General features: G+C 38.3%; 1 protein-coding gene across 16 annotated transcripts in view; it reads left to right on the plus strand.

Annotated features, from left to right (window-relative positions):
• Robo2 (roundabout guidance receptor 2) overlaps nucleotides 1–18,346 on the plus strand; it is a 1,551,815-nt gene that overhangs the window by 1,024,733 nt on the left and 508,736 nt on the right. The window contains exon 1 of one of the 16 annotated variants that reach the window (XM_048422501.3): nucleotides 8,634–9,413. The exons of the other annotated variants lie outside the window; for them this stretch is intronic. Within the exon in view, the coding sequence (XP_048278458.1) occupies nucleotides 9,353–9,413 (61 nt within the window). The 5' untranslated portion in view covers nucleotides 8,634–9,352. Of the gene's footprint in view, nucleotides 1–8,633; nucleotides 9,414–18,346 lie in introns of those variants that run through there. 16 annotated transcript variants of the gene reach the window in all.

Genomic DNA, 18,346 nt, shown 5'->3' on the forward strand with positions numbered 1-18,346 from the left:
TTGGATTTTCCATTGCGGGGTGGTTCTCTAACCGTCTACTTGCTTGAAGGAGGATGACATGTAGGAGTCCTCAGCTAAAGCATAACTGAGCAAAAATTAATCTTGAAACATGGCGATGGTTTAGATCTGCACAACGTTGTTTCTCATTACATGCGATAGGGAAAGGGTTTTGAGGGCCAGAAAATATGGTTCTCTTTTCATGCATTAAGCCCATGTACAGGTAGAGTACATGAAGAGATGTAGAAATTACATGGAAAGATGATTGGGAAGGAAAGGTCAAACATACCGATTTCTAGTCTGTTCAGCACACTATTGAGCAAAATGCTACAAATAAAAAGACATTTAAAAAAGAATTTTTTTTCTGTTCTTTTCACTTAGGCTTGTAAGAACCAAGTATCAAGAATTGATTTCTGGGTCACACACAGACTCTCCCTACAATGTCCTCATCTGTCTTGTGTAGGTTTTCTCTGCAGTCCTTTTTTAAAATAAAGGACATTAATATCAATTATATGGACTTTATCTTCATGACTGAGTCACCTTCTCAACGTTTTGCTACCTGACTGTGAACATCATTTGGATTCATTTCTAGGGGACATGGGCACTCTGAATGTAACTGCTCCTTAGAAAAGCAGCAATGGAAACATTTTTAAATGGCAAGAAACATTGCTCCAAAATAATATAAGCCAGATGATACTGTTGGCTTTGTCGAGAGTCTTTAAGAAACTTATCTACAAAGACATATGCACTTTTTTATATTTGAGGTTTCATTAGTTTTATTCTGAATTACCAACTTAAAGATAATACACTTTGAAATAAAGTTAATATTGATGTCACTCACATATGGATTCTGATAATTTTATTGAATAATACAAATGTCTTTGTAGTAGTTACCATGCATTTAAATGGATATTACTGCAATTCAATTGTTGAATTCAATCTTTGAAGGAGAACAATATGGTCTAAATCAGCCCCATTCTGATGATATTTATCCTATCTTGCAGACAATACTTTCAGGAGGATTTGGTAATCTAATCAATGAGAGAATAGTCAGAATTCCTACGTGGATAACATGAGATGGAATCTCAATGGCTCTTTTAGTTACTTGCTTCATTACTGTAACAAAATACCTGACTAAAGCAACATAAGGCAGAGTTTATTTTGCATCCAAACTGAGAAAGGACAACATGATGGCAGGCGCTTGAGACTGTTGGTCACCTTGCATCAGCAGTGATGCAGCAGTGGTGGATGAATACAGGTGCTCAGTTTTTGTTCACCTTCTACCAAGTCTGAAGCTTGAGCTTATGAAATAGTATCATCCAAGCTTAGGATGTAACTTCCCAACTCAGTTATCCCAGTTTAGAAGGTCCTTCACAGATAGTCCCAGGTATTTGTCTCCTAGATGACCCTAGAATTTGTCAGGATGACAATAAACACCAACCATCTCAGGCTGAATAGAGAACTGCTGTTATGTCATTATGGGTCATAACTCAATCATGTGGTATAAATTTACTGCAAGTAAATCTGAGAAGACTACTCAGTTCGCCTTAGGTGAAGAGATGTGATTTTCAACTCACTAATAACATTATAATATCAATGTAATTTCACTATAATAATCCAGACACATACTGCCACGAATGTCCTTGAAAGCAACCCCCTATATTGAAGTTGACATTATTGCCTCTGTTTAACAGTTTAATTGTTCACATGATACTATAAAGTGGAGGAAATAAGATGACAATGTAAATCGACCTTTCATACCTGATATCAAGCTGGAGTTTTGATCCAGCCTTCCCTGTTGTTCTGCCATTCAGGACCACATTGGTCATCCTTGTTCTTTGCAGGGCCAATGGGCTAGAAATGTTCCATCAGCATTAATTTAGTGAAAACTAAAGTTTCCCTAATGATCAACAAACAGCTTGTCTATGAGTATGGTGAAATCTCATCTGGAAATCTTTAAAGTAAAACAGTGTTTCATCTTCTTTTGATGGCTCAGTCACGATTCCAAACAAAGGCTGGGAAATAGACTATCAGAAATCCTGTAAACGTTCCAATAGCTTTATCATACAATGACCTTTGAATGTGTTCTTTTGGTGGAGAGTAGAGAGACGAGAAACATAAAAGGTAAGTAACAACCTGGACTTAAGCCAGCTTTAGAGACAGACTACAAAAACTGCAACAATAAAACACAAACCCCTCAATTGCTCATTATACTATATAATTTTCATTGACCTTGTCTACATTAATTATACCTCAAACACTAATGTTTATCAGGTAACTGAAAAAGAAGATCATAATGAGTAATTTTCTTAAAAAATAAGAAATTAAATGGTAGAGATATCATGAGGTGTTTTGTAGATTGCTGAAAAGAATAGATGAATTTAGACACTCAATATATCATATATTAGATACTGTATAATTCTGCTTTATTGCTAGTGGATATAAGGAGCTACTCACTAAAAATGCAAAGGCAAGCAATGCATGAAGACAGAGACACCCAACTTGCTTCAAGTCAAAGTGCATTGATACTATTTGTTCTTAACATTTGTTCTTCTGTTACGGTTTATTCTCATATTAATACATAACATAATTCTTCTGGGTGTGAGTGCTTTAAGCAGGCAGTATGTGAGGAACACTTCCAATATCAGTACTCACCTTCCTCCTTGTCTGAGACAATATCTCTATCTCTCACTACATCCACCGCATTCATCAGGTTGTGTCTTGCAAATCTTTGGAAGATTATCCCATCTCCACCTTCCATCTTCCTGGAACAACACTAGGATTACAGATGCTCCATATTGCACCCCACTTTATCTGGGTTCTGAAGATTCAGGCTCTGTGACTCCTATGACTTGTGTGGTAACAGCTTATCTACTGAGCCATCACCCTGCACTAAATTGAAATACTTTGATATAAAGTATCATACATGTCATATCACTGCAGTGAAGATCATCTATAGATACAAATGGTGGAGATTTCTTCCTTTCATTTCATGTCATCCCTTAAGGAAAATAATGCATATCTTCATATATGAATTTAAACAAAACTACATTGCTGAAATTTCCAGCAAGTGTCTAACAATAAAGACCTAACAAAATATTTTGTAATAAAAATAAAAACCTAAAATAATTACTTTCATTACAAAGTATTATGTTAGGTCTTTATTGTTAGATTGTTTAAACAACAAGAACAATTTCTAATAGTGTACAGGATGTCAAAATTCATTTTATCATTCAAAATTCAACTACTATGGATACTGGAAACAAATCAGAATCTCTTCCCCAAAAGACTGGTTCTGTTATGATAGAACCATAGGCAGGTCAGTTGGATCACGTGTGCCCTTGGATGAATTCCAATATATTACCATAAGGGAGGAAATACATCACTTTCTTAATGTGAAGGATCCATTACCATCCATCTCTGAATGTCAACCTGCAATCTGATATCTGTCCAGATCTGGGATCTATGGTGGTAGGTTCTTCCTTAAACCTATGAAATTCAGTTCTTTTTTAAAATAACAAAATAACAAAATTTTGTTTGCAATACAAAATAAGTTTTCCGTTTAGGATTGCAGTACATGTATCTAATATGGGGTGATGCAAAGTCCAGATTGGAGTAGACAGATTTGAAATAGGTTGGCAAAGAATCAAAGGGATTTTCATGGTTTTGTGATACTGCACTATAAAAAATAGAATAAGAAAAAAGGATTTTATTATTCATCACTTCAGTAAGACCCTCTACTGAAAGATAAGGCCTTGAGATCTTGGAAAGGAAACAATAAATGAGATCTTTGCACACACTTCCTTCCCTTTTCAGGGTCAATGATTGACACATGATTTCCAGAGCATTTGTAACTTTAATACTGGACATTAGCCTAACCAAAATGAGTGGCTGTTGCCTTGTCTTCAAAGCGTTTCGTTATTCACCTTTATCAAGCACTGAGATGTTGTACTTTACCAGGTAGGTGACTGTGTGATGGTGAATGTATGGAACCTTGAACCAATACCATGAAGATAAAGACTCATCAATGAGCTGTGATATACTTTTAGGTGATTTAAAGGACTTCAGATTAATTTGAAGTTTTTGCAAACCAAAAATATCAAGTTCTATTTTGCAACATTGTTACAGAATACTTTCTAAAAGGATGGATACTAGGAAAGTTTCAAAGCACTGGGAGTCCTCATGTTTGGAAGTAGCAGGTCATGCATAGGTCCTTGAGGGCTGACGTATTCCTAGAGATTCCAAACAACACAGATAAGATACACCAGTATTAGCCAGCTCTTTTTTTCACTCAACTCGAACTTCTTTCCTGATTCCATTGGTTGGTCCTCTTTTAATACATGCAAATTATGGTCCGTAACTTTCTGTGACAATTTCACAAACACATACAACACACACACACACACACACACACACACACACACGCACGCACGCACGCACGCATGCACGCATGCACACACACAAAGGAGAACATTGGAAATAATAGGGACAATGCCAGGAGCTACTTTGGACTTAGAGAAAAAGCTCCAGCAAACAATCCTATTTACTGCACGTGGTAAAATGAACAGCCATCCAACATTCACAGTGGTGCTGGAGAACAAAGCATCTTTGATGCTGAGTTTGTTTTGAACTATACCACAGTACCATGACCATTCATGTTCTCAGACAAGACACATGCTTAGGGTATGCTGTCACACAAGTTCTCCACACAAACAACACAGAAGCATATACAGCTCGTATCCTAAGGCTAGTCTGCTAGATATCACTGTTTATCCCACCGCAGGTTCATATCTTTCTGAGGTCTTTCCTTTTTCAAGCATACGTACAAAGAGAACTTCTACCTCGATATCATATGCTATTTGTTATATTTCGTTTATTCAAAAATCTTTGTTACATTTTGACTCTTCCTAAACTCTTCTTCAATCAGGATGAAAAATTATTTTTCAAACTTTTTCATTCTGTTGAAAGTTCTTCCTTGAAAAGAAGTGGCAAAAGCATTCTAAATAAAATAGTTCCATATTTTAGTCAACTCATATTTTAGATTACTAAAATGAGGCTTGCAAAATAATTCCATGAAATGGATCAAAATACTGTTCATACACAGAAGCATATCTACATATATGAGAAACTCATTATATATTGACAGATATTAGTGACTATCTTAAAAATAAGGATTGTAATCAGAAATTTCCAAATTACTTCAGAAGAAGAATATTTTCTCATATTTGTCTTTCTCAGAATCTTTCTAGAGAAAGAACATAATGCAACAGAATAATGCAGGGGTAAGCAAATCATTCTTGTCTGGTCAGGAGTTTTTAACATATTATTTTAATTGCCTGGTGTCTTGCAGTAGGTAATGATCCATATATTTTGTTCAAATTTGGTTTGGGGGAATTGTATGCTACGGCAATTTTACATTGAGAAATCCATCTGAACAGCTTTTAACTTAAAAACTAGGACGTTAATGAAAAATGAAACAATTTTCTTTTCTTGCTTTCCTTCTCCTTCATATGCTAACACTAATTTCCAATTTCTACCACAAGACTCAGATTGTAAAGACTTTTGTTTACCTACAGAGGAAGGAAAAATCTAGAGCAAATAACCAATTTTATTGTAATTGTTCACTAAAAGCACATCGAGTTTAATTGAAATGTGATCTCTCCAGTTCAGATTCTGTGAGATCTTGAAGGTAGGGATGATCTCAGTTCTCTTGGCTTTGATAGCATCCAGATTGAATTTCTGACTAAGGACATCTTAATGTTGCTTACTTAGCATGCAAATTTTGCTTATTACTCCAACCTTTTTTCTTAAATAGCATTCATGGAACACCCTACATTCTTTAGGTACATTATATACCTAAAGAGGTCTTTAGAGAGCATTCTGTTATGAATCATTTCCAAATCTGTCTTTGAGAAAAGCATAAAATAATAAATTCCAAAATAACTTTGCTAAAGGCTTCATTTCTTAGTAGAAATAATCACACAAAAGATAGTACCCATATGGTTTCATTGACCTTGTTTTGTGACTTTCAGGACATGCCTGTGAAGGTGAAATATTGATGTTTGGCTAAAACTGACTATCATATAAAATCTTTGACTAAAACTCTCCTCTTCAGTGCTCACTTGTCATATAGACACATTTCTACTCTAGAAGATAGGAGGGGATATTGGGTAGATTCTCGCCAACCCTTTCTTTCTGGTTGCCAAACACACTCTTCCGGACTCTGGAGTGTTTTATAGGTTATTTAAAGAAAGGTTCTTGTAATTAAATGAAAAGCCATAAGAAAACCATCCAAATGGAATGTGTCAATGTTTTCTTTCCCCAGATCTTTCTTAAAATTAAAATTCTTGTTGGTTTATTTGACTTTTGAATTTCTGCAGAATTCATTATGGAAATTATGTTTGCTGGAGAGAAAAGTTTTGGACTCATGAGCAGTATAGCTTGGCTGAGATCAGAGGATGAGTTTCTTGGGTAGAGAATAAAAAAGAAGTGTTTTTCTTTCCAATCCTTGATTTAAAACCTAGTGCAATGTCTAAGTTGGAAGTTTTATAGAATTATCAGCTATTTTCTAGTATACTGAAGAGATAACAGATGTTAACCAAGGACATTTGGGGGATTTTTCATGGTCGTAGTGTTATATTCTATAGAACCCTTCTTGTTTTATTATTTTGGGGGTGGGGTGGGGGGAGAGAGAGTGATGAATTGAATCACATAAGCTTGTTTCCCCTTAAATTTTCCCCCAGTATGGTGCTAGTTTGGAGTCAATACTTGAATAATTCAAGTAATTTAATTTAAACCCTCTAAGATGCCCCCCTTTCTTTATAGTTAAAGACTATAGTTCAAAACTGCAGCCATGACCTTGGGAGCTTCACGAGAAGCACGACTTAGTTCACTCCTTTTCCGATAGTTTCCGTGCCATAGGCAGCAGTTCTGCAGGAGTGCCGTGAGATCTCTCATTGTTTGGTTTCGCATTATAAGCAAAAGAGAACTTAGTTCAGGGGAGGCAACAACATACATCCCAGCGAACAAAAGGCTCCTCAAATATCCTCAGTCTCTTTCCTAATATTTTCCAGTAGGGGGAACTAAAGACTCGCCTAGCAGAGGCTCGCTGTGCTCAGGGACCTTGCCTGAGTTTCTGTCAGAAGCTTTACAGTCACCTGAACAAGCTTCAAACAGCTACCAGCGAGGCTATGATCACACGTGGGCTCGGCCACACCGGCCACGCCAGGGCACCTTAGAAAATGACTTCCGTCTGATTTAAAGTGGACTTCTCTAACTATCTCCAGCACCCAACAGAGTTTTTGTTTGGAATGTGCCGATTTTATCGTGTTTGGGCTGAAATTCCGCTCTTGAGCCACCGTTAGTCTAGTTGAGTTATCAGCATTCTTAAATCAGAGCCCACTTTCCAAATTTCCTTCTCGAGGTGCTAGAGAGGGCGAAGGCCCTAGAAAACCACTTCCTCCAAGTGCTTTGATCTTGGACCTCCTCTTTTCCAAGAGCGTTCTGCAAGAACTATTTTATCACAAGGTCCCGAATTTACGCTCAGTGTTGGGAGGTCAGGAGGCAACCGAACAACATTAGCGGGATTCCAACCCTTCGCCTCTCTCCGCCTCCTGGGGATTCCGCTGCTAGCTGTAGATCTTGGCTAAAACAAGCCTAAAGAGGTTAGAGACACCGCCCCCCCCCCCCGCCCCACACCGCTTATTTTTGAACGGTTCTCTTACAACACATAGGACGTATGTACACAAAACCTTTCTACTCCAATAGGTACTTTATGTTTCATCCCCTCTCCTTTCTTGTCCTCTCTGTTGGCCAGCTTCTCCTTTCTACTAAATTAAAGTGTGTGTGTGTATGTGTATGTGTGTGTCGGTGTGTGATTTTAACGGGGAATGAGGCTGTGCCCGGGGTCCTGGAAGATCATCTTTTTCTAGAAAAGCTCCTGTGCTGCTCCAGCAGACGGAGAGATGAATAATTAGGAAGGGCTTCCATGAAATCACTCACCGAGAAAATTACCTGCCCATTAAACGGGCCGCATGAGGAGCAGGAGGCTGGAAGCCCACCTCACCCCTCCCGAGGAGGGAAGGAGGGGGACACCCGGGAGGCTCCTGGAACGGGAAAGAGTTGATGGCTAATCGTAGTCCTCTCTAGCCCGCGGCGTTTCCACATTGGTTCATTTCCGTCCCCCCTAAGACTCATCGCTTGCCCGATTACCCCAGCTTCGAGGACCCAGGGGCAGGCTATTGCCCCTTGCACGGGAGGGTGACCCGGTGGAGGTGGAGATCTGGGTGCACCCCTCATCCTCCACCCCCCATCCGGGGACCTACTCGGAGCAGCTCTTTCCTCCTCCTCTTTCCTATCCTGCCTCCTCGCTTTCCCTCCTCCAAGTCCTTCCAGCCCTAGGCAGCTGCTGGAGGAAGCGGACGCAGCGCAGCCTCCGCTGCCAAAGCCGCGGCTGCACGGGAAGGGGCTGGAGTCAGGAGGGCTCCCGGAGGCTGGACCAAGCGCTAGCATCCTTAGGGCTCCCAAGTCCGGGACTCCCTAGTCTAGCGGCGCTCACCCACAGCCGCTCACCCACAACTCGCTCCGGGGCGGCCCCTGGGGGTGGCCTCGGCCTCAGCCCAGCCCCTCCCTCTTCCCTTGCTCCCTCTCTTCGCCTCCCTCCACGCTCCCTCACCACGTAGGAGTTCCCATTCTCCACCCCAGCCGTCCTGCTTTTCCCCCTTTCCTTCCTTTTGGAAACCAGAGACTCCGAGGGAGGCGACGAGGCTGCAGAGGAGAGGGCCGGCTCACAAAGTGCTGCTTTGACACATCCTTAGGATGGAAGTTAAGTGAAAGCAAAACAACCCAAACAAAACTCCGCGAAGTGGTGCTGCTACGGGGAAGGAGACCCGGGGGCTGAGAAAACCCGGTGGGCAGGCCAATGGTTGTTCGGCAGCGCGTTGGCAAGTTTGTGGAACACTTTCTAGGAATTAGGTCTTTTTTGTCCCCCGTCATCTTCTTGACTTCTGAAGAAAGAACTTGTGTTTGGATTGCAATGGAGTCTAAGGAGACAGGGCTGGACGCACGTGAATAGTTCCGCCGGCTGGGCTGAATTTGTGGGAATTTCGGAAGCCAGCCTGTGGAAGCACAGCAGCTCTGGGATCCCTGGGGTTCACTCGGATGGCTACCAACCTGTCCCGTGTCAGAACTCTTCGCCAACAGCTTCTGATGTTGCCATTTTGCTCCTCTTGACCTTAATTAATCTCTAGGAAAGTCTAAACTTCGGACCTACCTCTTTTTTTGATACTTATTTTTGTACTTCTGCTCTCTGGGATTGATTTCTTAAACAATCGGGATCCTTTTTTCATATGTCAAAATGAGTCCGCTGATGTTTACACTACTATTGCTCTTTGGATTTCTCTGCATTCAGATTGATGGTGAGTTATAAACCCCTTTTTCTTTCTGAGGTTGTTGTGGCTTTTAAATAAAATGTCATTGTGGTTGGTAGTGTGATTTGGCCATGCCCAGGCTCTTCAGGGGCAGAGGTGCCAAGTCTTTTGTTTCTAACCTGCTGTTAGGGGAACATAATATAGTCACCTATTGTTGTTACTGTACTCAATTAATTGAGGAGTTTTACAATAAATGATAGACTTCCAGCTTAGAACAGTAACCATTAAAGACAATGTCTTAAAAGGACTCAGCATGATTGTGGCCACTCTCTATTTGGTGTTTGTTCTCGCATCTAAACTTTGGCTTAGGCATTCAGCAGCAGAACTATGGTAGCTGATTACTTCCAGGTGCATTCAGTGAGTAGGGATTTGATACTGGGCACCTCAAGGTTCAAAGTGTGTCACCTGTGTGTCCGTGAATGCTATCCAGGCATGAAATCAGAATGAAGGATTCAGATCACAGCGAGAAAACTGTCACAAGTGGGACTGGGCGAGGCTCCAGGAAGGAGGCAGTATCCACTAGGGGCTGGCTGCAAGCTGGGAGCCCTCAGCTGGGTCCCCAGTGGACAAACACAATGGGGACTTGGAACAGGTGCTGTAGGTGTCTCCCTCTAGGTTGGGTCACTCTGTCAAGCCGGCAGATCTACCTCTGGCTCTCCTGCTTTTGTTCACAGTCAGTTTCCAGGGCTATGCTCACTGACTGGCTGGGTCTTGGGAGATTAGTACAAAATCCATCTGTACTGTTTGCATGAGAAGGATTAAGAATTGTGAACTTATTATGGGTTTGTTCTTTGACAGTAAAAAAAAAATGGTGTTGGCTTCTGGGACATTCATTTTTATATCAATGGCAAATGTTCTTTATACAATGTGTACTAAGCCACTCACCCCATTCCAAGGAACTGAGCATGGAAATAATTATTGTGCTTATAAAGACTCTGAAGTATATTAATTCAAATACTTAAGAAATCAAGATACAATGTTGCTAGATAAACTTTCCTTCGAATTTATTGCTTGGGACATTGTCTAGTATTGCCCATCTGCAGAAGCTAACTTTGTGTCTAGAAGCTACTTTACAGAACCTAAGTACAACTGAAAAGGACACGAGCTATAAACACAAGGCAATGCAGATGAGATGAGTTTACCAACTGTCAAGTGGCTGTTTTCAGTTGTGGAATGGAATATATGAGTTCAACATCCCCCCCCCACAGTGATAGGGATCTGGGAGGGGTGTCTGTGTGCACATTTCTTTCCTTCCCTCCCAAGTAGAAGCTTAGAATTTGATCACTATGAGTGACACTGTGGTAATTTCTATAATCATGTCTGCAATCATTATTCGTGCATTATCATTTCTAACAGGTTTGCTTTGACCATACTTGGATATCATCCTAATAAAAAGGTTTATATATTCTAAATATGCTAGACTATCGTATTAAGACTTTCCTATACCAATGTATTTATAAACTATGTATTCAACTGTAGAATTAACACCATTAAAAAAAAATCAAAGTCGCGAGGAAGAATACACTTAAATTGCTTAGTGGAAGTGACAGAGGGAATTTGGAAAGCTTGGTGTTACGGAACGTAATTAATGTACCAAGGTGTTTGGAGATGTATGAAGCAAATGCAATTAACCAGTGTGCTGGAGCAGCAGTGAGAACACCTTTTCTATCCTCTTTTTTTTTCTCTCCCTGCTTCACGCACTCTGCCCCCCTCTTTTCTGTTTTATCCTTCTCTCTGTCCTTTCCATCTTCCTCTTGCTTGCCTTCCCCCTCATCTCCTTTCTCCTCCTCCTCCTTACTTTCCTTCTCTGAAGATATGTCTAGAACCTTTGTTCTGCTTTCCCGTTGTAAAATAAGGAGGCAGTTTTTGTGTCTGGACCATCCGCAAGAGAGTTCATGGTAATAAAATGAGAAATGCCTACAGGTAAAAGACTTAAGGCTGAAGAGACAATGTTCAATTTCATATATGTAAAACTTGCTGGGTTGGGATCAAAAGCAATTATAGACACATTTTCTGAGTTCGCATGCAACCATACATTTGACATTGGCTTGTCTTTGATACTTCAGAACGGTGACAGCTCTTCGATGTGGATTGTTGAAAATTTGGGATGTGGACAATACTGCCATCTAGGCCGTTTCAATGCTTGGGACCTGCAGTCACATATCCAATGAGGAAACTGGTGCACAGCACCTCCAAGCGCTCTGCCTTCCTGGATTCTGTGATATTTATTTACTTTTTGTCCTTCTTGGTGCTATGGGCTTATTTTCCACATGAATTTCAAATTTACAGAAGCTTGTACCATTCCAAAGATATACTGACTATCCTTGTGCTCAACATAGAAATTAATTTTATTCAGTGACAAATGATACATAGATTTGCATTAAAATTTGCTTGGTGGGTTATTTATATGTGCATTTTTATAGTGCATGAAAAAAATGTTAGAGTTTTGCCTCCTCATAGAAAATATGTGCTAATATTATTTATGAGTTTTCAGAATCTTTTCCCTATAACAAGCCATAAAAAATAAATATTTTAAGTTAGTTGAAAACTGCAGATGAACTTTTTAAAAAAATCTTTGATGTGAAAGTATTTTTTTATTTGAAACAGATTAATAGCCATATGGAGGTTTTGCCCCCAATAATATGGAATGTGTAATGAGTTTAGCCTTTGTTTAGTAGATTCTGTTTTGAAATCATAGTAGTTTTAAAATCAGTTATAGGGTTAAAATTAGAATGGTTATAAGATTTTAAATTACCATCCCATTCCATATATCAATTTCATATTTTTCAAATCTTCTGAATGGTGTTTTTACAATGATAATGCTTTTCTCTTCTTTCCTCCTTACCTATTCTTAAATGACATGACACACGTGGTATTTGGGGAGATAAAGATAATGTGTGTGCAGGGCAGATGCATAATCTCGCATAGGTTTATACATTTTGCTAAAGTGCTTCTTTCAGTAATGGGCTCATTATCGTAGCCATATGTAGCCCATTTCAGAGCTTGAATTGCACATGAGTAACCTGAAATTTGTTCTTGTAGCTAAGCAGTAATATCACATTTGAATTGTCTTTGTTTGAATAACCTTTGATGCTATGCAACATGTGGACCATAAACCAAAAGGATTACTTAGAACATTAAACAAGAAAATCTTCAAGTAAAAGTCATGATTATACACACAAAAACCCCAGCTCTTGTCATTTTCCTCCTGGGCAGCTTGTAAAAAATAGCATCTTTGACAGTAAAAGTATAGATAAGTATGGAAATGGCTTAACTATGGATAATACATAATGGGAGATGGGCTTCTCACTGTCTCCCTCCCTCTGTATTTTCCCCTCTGGGGGGGTACATATGGGTATACATGTGTGCATATGTATTTATATTAGGAGTATATAATTATGAAGTCAAAGAAGCAAGAGATGAGTTTGCTTTCCATAAGCAATTTGGTTTCTGAACAATATATGAAAGGGGGGGCAGTTCATCTTACCTTCTTTCTTATTTTTCTTTACTGCTGCCTCCTTCCCTCTACTTTCTTCTCATTACTCCTTTCCTCCTTCCTTTCTTCCTTCTTTCCTTCTTTTTTATTCTTTTTCTATATATTTTTGACAATGTATTGGAATTAGAGACATTTGAAGAGAGAAGATTGTTGATAGTCTTTATTAAATGATAACTGATAAAATCTGTATCTAAGGGTGTAAATTAATAGTTGTTGGTCTTAAGTATATTTACAATTGGTTTACCCATTCTCACTTTACTTTAAGTAAACTATATAATTTTAAATAAACTTGCTATGTATATATACTATATTTTTCAAAACTAGAGAAACTTAAATTCAAGATCCGAGTTCAAGCAGAAGTAGAATCTTATAAAATACCACTTTATAGAATTAATTTTAAATAATACAAATGTCATGTCTTCTATAGTTTCTCCAGGTACAGACCTGTCAATTTCAATCAATAAATGACATGGTATTAATTTTCTTCTTAAAGAAATATTGAATGAAGTATAACTGAATGATCATAATCTTTTGAGGAAAAAGTTTTACAAAATTCTTTGTTGAGTCTTTTAGCATGGTGCTATGCCAAGATGGATATGGAAAACTGTGGCATGCACCATACCCACTCCTACTACCTATCTGTAATTCAGAATAGTGTTGATGTCACTAGGCCTTAGTTATTTTTGTTTCCTTCTTCATTTCAGCCACTCCTTATAATCTTTCATCTTATCCATATTTAGGCTCGAAAAGTGCCTTTCAAATTGCCTAATCATTTCATAGAAGAGTTGGAGACCTTGAGAATTCATCTTTATGTGTCTATACTCAGCATATCGTGAATTCCTGGAGCAATGCTTGCCAGGTCCCTCTGACTATGTGATATCTTGGCTTAACTACGACTGACACAATGGAAAACTCAAGCCCAAGATAAAACATGTTCATTTTGTAATTGTTTCCATCTAAGAAAATGGTGTCATTATTTTCATTTTTTATGATCCAAACAGTGAGCCATTTTTGACTTATTCTTCTAGCTGATATCTAGCTCCTTACAAAACAATGAAACTTAGCCTGATTTTGTGATTTTTTCCCAATATCTTATGAATAATTTTAGATACACACTAAATTGAAAATAATTTTCAATGAATATCAAATTTTATCCAGATTCTGCAATTATTCATTCTGCTTTATTAATACATACCTGCTAATTTATCACTTTTGTTAAGTATCCCTTCACCTTTCCCTTCCTAGTTCTCCATACCTAAGCCAATGGGCCCTTTAGAACACATGTAAATGACAGGTATACTTGCCTGTTGCTCTTTGCTCATGGCTTCCACCAGGCCTGGCACAGATATATGGGAACTGAGTTTCGACTGTCTTCTACCTATTAGTCTCCAATGGGTCAGATTATCTATCTAGAATACTGATTCCGAACATTGGGTGAAGTCTTTTAGGTGACTTGAGGCCTTTGTATTTGATGTTTTCTCTTAAGAAAATGCCCTTATCCAGATCTTCGTATTGGTAAAGTTTTTCCAATTATTTAATAATGTCATTATTCCAATATGATGCCTTTGGAAACACGGACGTGAAAAAGAAAAACCTTTCCATTACTAAGATAACAAACTGAGATACTCGAGATATAAAGAGAAGAGGCGTGTTTTGAGCTTAGAATTGCCGCAGTTTCCATCCTTGCTGGCAGGTCCGGATGGTCTCGGCATGGAAGACTGAAGAAATTAATGTGAGAAACAAGTGGAACGACAGCACTGCTCGTGTCCTGACCAGGAAGCGAAACAGAAGAAAGGGAAGATGCTGAGGTCTCACTCTAAGATCATACAAGAGTTATCCAATACCCTCACATTAGACCCCACCTCCTGAAATTCCCACCGTATCCCAACTGTGCCACCTTTCAGACCTTTGGGGCGTGTTTAAGTTTTAAATTCTAACTGTTGGATACCCTACTTAAAATTTATCCTTTCGAAATACTATTTGGCTTCCCTCTTTACCTGTTTTAAAATATATTTTATGTTGCTCACCGCCAGTTGGAGAAGGGTGTGTGTGTCTGTAACCGTCTGGTTTAGAAAATGTAAAGGAACTGTCATTTTAGATGATCTGCAAGCCAAAGATTAAGGGTGGCACACTTACAGGAGATCTTTCAAGAGATGTGAGGTTCTCTAGTCATAGATGATGGACTTTTGATTTCCAGTTTCTTTTGCTGGCTAGCTCTGAATACTCTGGGGATGTGTTCAGAAAGATGTGGTATACATAGTGGCTTAGCCTCACTATGAAGAACTCTAAGCTTGGAACAGAATATTTCATAATGGTTGATAAGGTAACTTGTACAACCTTTGCCCTGGATGGTGATACCATCTGCATTATATTGGACTCTAAACACATTTACCTTGTGTTTTTATAGGAGACTGTTGATAATTTCTAAAGCCTAGGATTGTCTTTCCAATAAATATTTCTGAAAACAGTTTGGAAGAAGTAGGTAGTTAGTGTCTCTGTACTGAATACATGCAGAAACAGGAGACACGAACTTCATCTGCCAGCAGTCAATAAGTATAGCCAGACATCGGGTTGTCACCAGACTCTTGCCCTAAGCCCTTATGCCGGGGACTTAGCTTTGACTGTCATGTTTACTGGTGTGTCTCCAATGCCTCAAGCACTGAAGGACAGACACCCGACAGTCAAATATTTGTTGAGTAAATGAACTTGTGCTGATTGAGCACTTTTGAGATGCTGAGTTGTATAACTTGACCCAACACAGGAAATACAATATGAAGGTGTGTGTGTGTGTGTGTGTGTGTGTGTGTGTATGCATTTTAAACTATAGAAATTGATGAATAGAGTTATTAAATATGCATAACAACAGAAGGAATATGATTTCTGGCTATTCAGTGTTATGCTTTCTGCTGGACAAGAAACACAGAATTGTTCATTTGCTCTAATCACCTCCTTTCTAGCAAGCAGAGAGTATTTTCTACAATGCTTACCACAGTCATCTTGTTTTCCTCCCACGTGACCATTACTGTATTTTTTAGTATAGCACTGACGGTTATTCCACAATAACTATACACCATCACTTTAAAGAGACACTGATTTATGTGATAATATCTAGTCCAAGAATTGAGATTTTTCTGTACATTTAGTACACATTTAAAATTCTATAAAATATTACCAACAAATGCAAATGATTGCTTTCATTTGGAAGTAGAATCAAGTAGATAAGTTCTCAAATTGACCCCTAACATATAATACTGTAATAATTGAAAAAGTTTATTGAAAGAAGCTAAAAAGTAATATCACCCATTATACAAGTTATCCTGCCAAACTCACAGCTGCCGTGATCAGGGACCTCTAAACACTGATTTAATTTTAAATATTATTTTTATTTATTATTTGTGAATTTATGTATAGGGTGATGGGTATACCCATTTCAAGATAACGTGGGTATAGAGAGTCTGTATTTGTAGATCAGGAGTCAACTGTGGAAGTCAGTTTCTCCTTCACTGCCTTTAACTTTTGAGCCATCTAGACTGATACTCAGCCTAGATTTAAGAAAATATTAAAGAAGCTTTAACTGGGATATTCATTCCAAATCTCAAATAGTCTGAAATAGATACTCTCTAAATTTGATCTGCATATATTTTCCCTAATTAGCCTCATAGAGATACATTTCCATATGCCATATAGTTTCTGACTGAAGCACAGTGTTTGGTGATTTTAGATATAAGTTCAGAATTGTACAGTCTCATAAGAATCAAATTTTAAAATGATTTTAATCCTAGAATCAACTCTTTTGCCTTCTTCCGTATATACTGCCACACTAAAAATATATTTAAAAACATTTCCATCCATTTTGTTCCTATAGAAGAGTTTATCTACTTTTTATTTATTTATTTATTTATTTATTAAAAATTTCCACCTCCTCCCATTTCCCTCCCACTACTCCCACTCCCCCTCCCCCTCGCTCTCCAGTCCTAAGAGAAGTCAGAGTGCCCTACCCTGTGAAAAGTCCGAGGCCCTCCCCCTCCATCCAGGTCTAAAAAAGTGTGCATCCAAAGAGATTATGCTCCCAAAAAGCCAGTACATGCAGTAGAATCCAAATCCAGTGTCATTATCATTGGCTTCTCAGTCCGACCTCATTGTCAGCCACATTCAGAGAGTGATTTGATCACATCTACTTTTCACACTTAAACAGTTATGTTAAATATACTGTGAGCTTGATCAAGTGGTGCACCACTGGATTCAAACGGGAGAACTGCAATGCTAGACTGTTAGAAAAATAACAAACTCGTATGGACTCACACACAAAGAGTCCCCCCACACACACAAACATACTCATTCACACTTTCACACTCACACACATTCACACTTATACGCACAAACATACTCATACACATACTTGCACAGACCACACACAAACATACACACTCATACACATTCACATACTCACTCACACACAAACATTTTGTGACTAGTTTCTTTCTATAATATTTTAATTTGGTTTTACAGTTTAATTTAGAATATTTTCCTTTTGATTTTTCTCTCATACATTATATCCCTTGTGCAGCCACCCTTCCCCACTTGTCCCCACTCCCACACCCCCTCTCCACCAGTTCCACTCAGCCTTCTCTTTCCTCCCCAGAAAAGGGCAGGCCTCCCACGGATATCAATCATACATGGCATTTCATATTTTTATTTCATGACTAGTTTCCTTAGCATAATATTTCCAAAAGTCATCCATGTTATGTTACAGCATATATTAGGACTTCATTCCTTTATTACTGATAATATTCTATCTCATTTATATTTTGTTTTATCTGTTGATGGATATTTAGGTACTGATTTTTGTATATGTATATGCTTTTATTTAACCTAGAGTGAAATTGCTGGGTCATATAGTAACTCTACTCTTCATCATTTTGAGGAATTATAATTTTATTTCCCAAAGAACTACTACTGCTCCTGATTATTCATCAGCAATGAATGATCTCAATATTCTTTTATTTCAATAAAATTATTGAATGACAAATATGAGCTAGAATTGAAGATTTGATATGAAATAATTTCATATTTTAATATGGTCTTAAATTTCTAGCAGTCTGAATTTTGAATTCTACCTGTAATTTTAGCCTTCTAAATGTGCTTCAGTTGCTGTGTGAACTTTTATACATTTAGTTAATGCAAGTGAACTTGCCACTTAGCATGGTCTAAAGAATATGAAATGTAGATCATGGAAGGATAAAATTGAAGAGGGAGAAGATTCATTTGCAAATACACCACATTTCCCCTACTATTTTGATACATGGAGACCCAAAACTCAGAAAATGTATGTACTTAGTTGTAGCTTAACATCACCACATGGGAATCAAACTGAATTTTAGAGACTCACAAGTATTTTGATCAGGTGCTTTCTGAATATAGCAAT

Source organism: Myodes glareolus, chromosome 2 (assembly GCF_982192425.1).
Source record: "Myodes glareolus chromosome 2, mMyoGla1.1, whole genome shotgun sequence".
Classification (NCBI taxonomy): Eukaryota; Metazoa; Chordata; class Mammalia; order Rodentia; family Cricetidae; genus Myodes; species Myodes glareolus.